A 4,022-nucleotide genomic window follows, 5' to 3' on the forward strand; every position below is an offset into this window, starting at 1 on the left:
AATATGAATAGATACAGACAAAAATATGATTCATGAATAAAGCAAACCTACCATATTTCCCGGAGAATAAGTCACAGTTTTCTTTGTATAGTTTAGCCAGAGGTGCGACTTTTTTTTTGCATAAATGAGCTCATATATTTGTTATTTTCCCAGTGAACACTGGTAGTCCTTTAGCAGTTGTTTCCTCTAACAACCTCTAGAGGGCGCTGCATCTGAGTATAAGTATCAGCTACTGATAGTGGCAGAAGAAGTGTCGTCCAAAACAAACATGGAAGAGAATCTAATTGTTTTCCACTTAAACTTTAATATTTTTCTTACACGGATCAAAAGATTGCTATTCTTGTATTTATTTATTTATTTTTAGCTACGCTGGGCTTGGCGGACTTGTTCTGATACGTCAGACTTTTCTCCCATAAGTGCGACTTACACTCCTGAGCAACTTCTATATGGTTTTCTTGTTCTTGATTAGACTTTTTTTGCTCTTGAGACTTATACTCCAGAACGACTTATAGTCAGGAAAGTATGGTAAACCTTAAATAGCTTTTATTTTGCTCTCTATAAAATAATATGGATAATAATACTATAAAATATTATAAAAGAATATAATACCCTGCAGACCAGATCCGGCCCCTGGGCCTTGACTTTGACACACGTCCCCTAGAAATTTCATACAAATTTCAAAAACAATAGAAAGTTAAAAACAGCTACAGATTTATGATTTCATTTCCATCTATATTGGATGTTACAGCTTGCTGTCCAGGTGTTCGTAACTCCAACGTTGACAGTGGTTTCTTCCCGTTTTTTTTTTTTTAAGATTCATCTAGTAGTTGCTAATGGAGGCTTTCTTGCAGAAGCTCTTGTTGTTTGAAGTGGTGGTCCTTATACAGGAATCTCTTTTATCCCAGTTGGACACATTCTTGTGGAAATCATAACGTATGTTCATAAATGTCTTAAAGGCAGAAGGGCTGAGTCGTGTCTATCTGTGGCACCTTGTGGAGTGTTCTGAAACAATTATCCATTCAGGTTAAGGGTTTATCTACTGATAATTATAGTAAGTGACAGATACTAAAGTAACTGGTGGTACTACTGTCGATACAAATAAAAAGAAAAAGGTAACTTTATTATGCAGATGTGCTTTTAAATAAGTAGTGGCATGATGGGAAATACGTTCCATTGTTTTTTTTACCCATTTTTTTTACCTTCAAAATCTGTAAAAAAAAAATATATATATATATATATATATATATCACTTTGTCAGAATTGGGATATTAAATAGTATTTTTAAAACAAACCAAACTAACTGAGAACTGCACATTTAATCTCTTAGAAAAACAAGTGACATAGTAAACAGTTTATTTTCACACTGCGCAGTGTTTAAGCTTTCATTAAAGACATGCGTAACTGTCAGTTCTTAAAGCACATTTAATCTCCATTTCCCAAATGAGAGCACGGCTTAGATGAGGGTCTTAAAACCTCGGGATGCCTCTCACCTGGTTGCCTTTGTTCTCCCGCCAGCTTTATGGCTACATGGAAAGCGAGCCGCTCACCCTGCAGCTCTTCATAGGGACCGCAGACGACCGCCTCCTGCGACCACATGCCTTCTATCAGGTCCATCGCATCACCGGCAAAACTGTCTCCACCGCCAGCCATGAAGTTATGCAATCCAACACCAAAATCCTGGAGATCCCTCTGCTGCCTGAAAACAACATGAGAGCTATGTGAGTATTTTAAAATAAGGCCTTAAAGGGGTTTCTTTTTACCGTAAAGGAGATGCATGGTGGAAAAAAAAAAAATCATGGTTGACTAAAATGACCCAGAGTGTATAAAAATGGTTGAGGTTGAGTGAATGAATGGTTAAGATCTAAACGGTTGAGGTTAAACAATACAGTCAGCACATTGTTCCTCCAGTATGGTGCGGTTCTATTACATTTACATCAGCCGGTGCATGTAAGACACAAAGATGAATTATGACATTTCTACTGAAATAGCAAATATTTTGGAAATAATAGAGCAGAGCACAAACAGAGTAAGCCTAACGATGGAGAAGTATTGCAGCGTGGCTTTCAGTCAAACTCTGAAAAAGGGAGATATAGATAAGTTAGAGTTACAAACGCACAATTTTTTACTTCCAATTTGACCTCTTCCAACCTGAAAAGGGCTAACCACAACTTTGAGTTTTGCGTATGCTAGCTCGCTAACAAGCTAGGTTTCTATTTCTGTCTATTTTTACTGCAGCTTCTAACTGGAAGTTTTGAAAGAGGACTCTTTTAACCAAAAAAAATTATAAGTGATAAGCTATTTAAATCTTTAAAAATAAGGTATTAGACAAAAAATAGTTAATTTACAAAGGATTGTCTCTCATTTTTAAAGCAATTCTAGTCAATTCCAGAAACTGACGTCCTTTGTTTGTAAGAAATGCATGTCTCTGTTGTGTAACATTCACAAAGTGTTGTAATTTGTTGTAATAATTTCCTACCACCATGACCTACTACAACTTGGAAAAGGCTAACCACAACTTTGAGTTTTGAGTATGCTAGCTCGCTAACAAGCTAGTTTTCATTTTCCGTCCATCTTTACTGAAGCTTCTAACTGGAAGTTTTGACAGAGGGTTCTTTTAACCAAAAAACACAATAATTGATATCTATTTAATTTTTAATAAATAAGTTATTTGACAAAAAAAGAGCTCATTTCAAAAAGATTGTCTCTTATCTTTGAAGCAAAGTCAATCCCGGAAACTGACGTCCTTTGTTAGTAAGAAGTGCACATGTCTCTGTTGTGTAATGTTTGTATTGTAGTGTAACAAACACAAATTCCATCCAACTTGACGTCTTCCATCCTGGAAGGGGCAAACCCCAATTTTAGCTCTTGTCACAGAGTTTGCTTTTTGTTTGTTGTTTATAGAGTATGCTAGCTTGCTAACAAGCTAGTTTTCCTCAGTTACTCATTTAAAGCTCCAGCAGTGGATTCTTTTAACAAAACAAAAAAGGTTGTAGCCTATTTTAAACTTAAAAATACTTTATTCAAATAAAATAAGATCTTATCTTAAGATTGTCATCTTTAAAGCAGTCCACACTGAAGTGTTACGACTAAAGCAACAGGCTTCATCCTTTCTCCAGACGTACATTAGTCCAGGAGGCTGGGGTTTACAGTGTATGCAAGCAGCAGCCGCTGTCTTTTGGCTCCATTCAGACTTGGCAGTAGTGCAAATGTTGGACTCTGGCCCAGATGTCTGTATTATAGATAAAACCACTGCATCTGAATATTACATAAGGTCAGCACCTCTCTCCATACCCTGTGGTTATCCTTCAGCATTTCTGTTTAAAAATGTTTTATTACTCTTACTAATATTTTTATAGAATGTAAAGAAAAAAAAATCTAATTTCAAAGACTCTTAAAATTTCCCTAAATAAGGAATATTATATAATTATGAAACATAAGACTATTTGAAATCAATAAATGTTTTTAACATTTATATTGCCTTACTCTGTCATCTCCAACAATACCACAATATACTTTATATGGTAACTTATTCTAAGGGAACTGCTTAGTTATTTGACTCAAAGTGTCCCACAGAGTCTGATTCTATAAAGTTTTACCCTTGAAGCGGTGGTTTCTTTTCTACTTTTCTTTTGACCACGTGAGACAAAAGTGTAAAAGGGAGGGTTTCCTGTTTCTCCTCTGGCGATCGTAACGGTCTAAGATGAAGAAAATCCCATCAAATGCTGTCACCATAAGCTGTATGGGTCTAAAAAGATCAAAAACTTTGAAGTGTGAGACACCTCTACATCATTAGACCTCGAGTTTTGCTCAAATTTAAAAGAAATATAGAGCCGATTGCAACATTTTTGCCAAAATCCAAAAGTAAATAACCTGCAAAAGGTAGTTGACAGCTTTTGGTTGATATTATTTACAGAGAATATGTCACAGAAAAAAGTACAAAAACGTATGTTCACCATGTTGCAAAAACATTAGAAAGAAATCCCATTAAAACTGTTCATTATCAGTTTTTTTTTTTTTTTTTT

At 35.4% G+C, this 4,022-nt stretch overlaps 1 protein-coding gene across 1 annotated transcript in view; it reads left to right on the plus strand.

The window, feature by feature from the left end:
- The window catches only part of LOC112140481 (nuclear factor of activated T-cells, cytoplasmic 1), a 78,331-nt gene that overhangs the window by 16,461 nt on the left and 57,848 nt on the right, over window positions 1-4,022 (plus strand). The window contains exon 4 of the mRNA XM_024263438.2: window positions 1,516-1,718. Within this exon, the coding sequence (XP_024119206.1) occupies window positions 1,516-1,718 (203 nt within the window). The remainder of the gene's footprint in view (window positions 1-1,515; window positions 1,719-4,022) is intronic.

The sequence above is a fragment of the Oryzias melastigma genome, linkage group LG16, assembly GCF_002922805.2.
Source record: "Oryzias melastigma strain HK-1 linkage group LG16, ASM292280v2, whole genome shotgun sequence".
Taxonomy (NCBI): domain Eukaryota; kingdom Metazoa; phylum Chordata; class Actinopteri; order Beloniformes; family Adrianichthyidae; genus Oryzias; species Oryzias melastigma.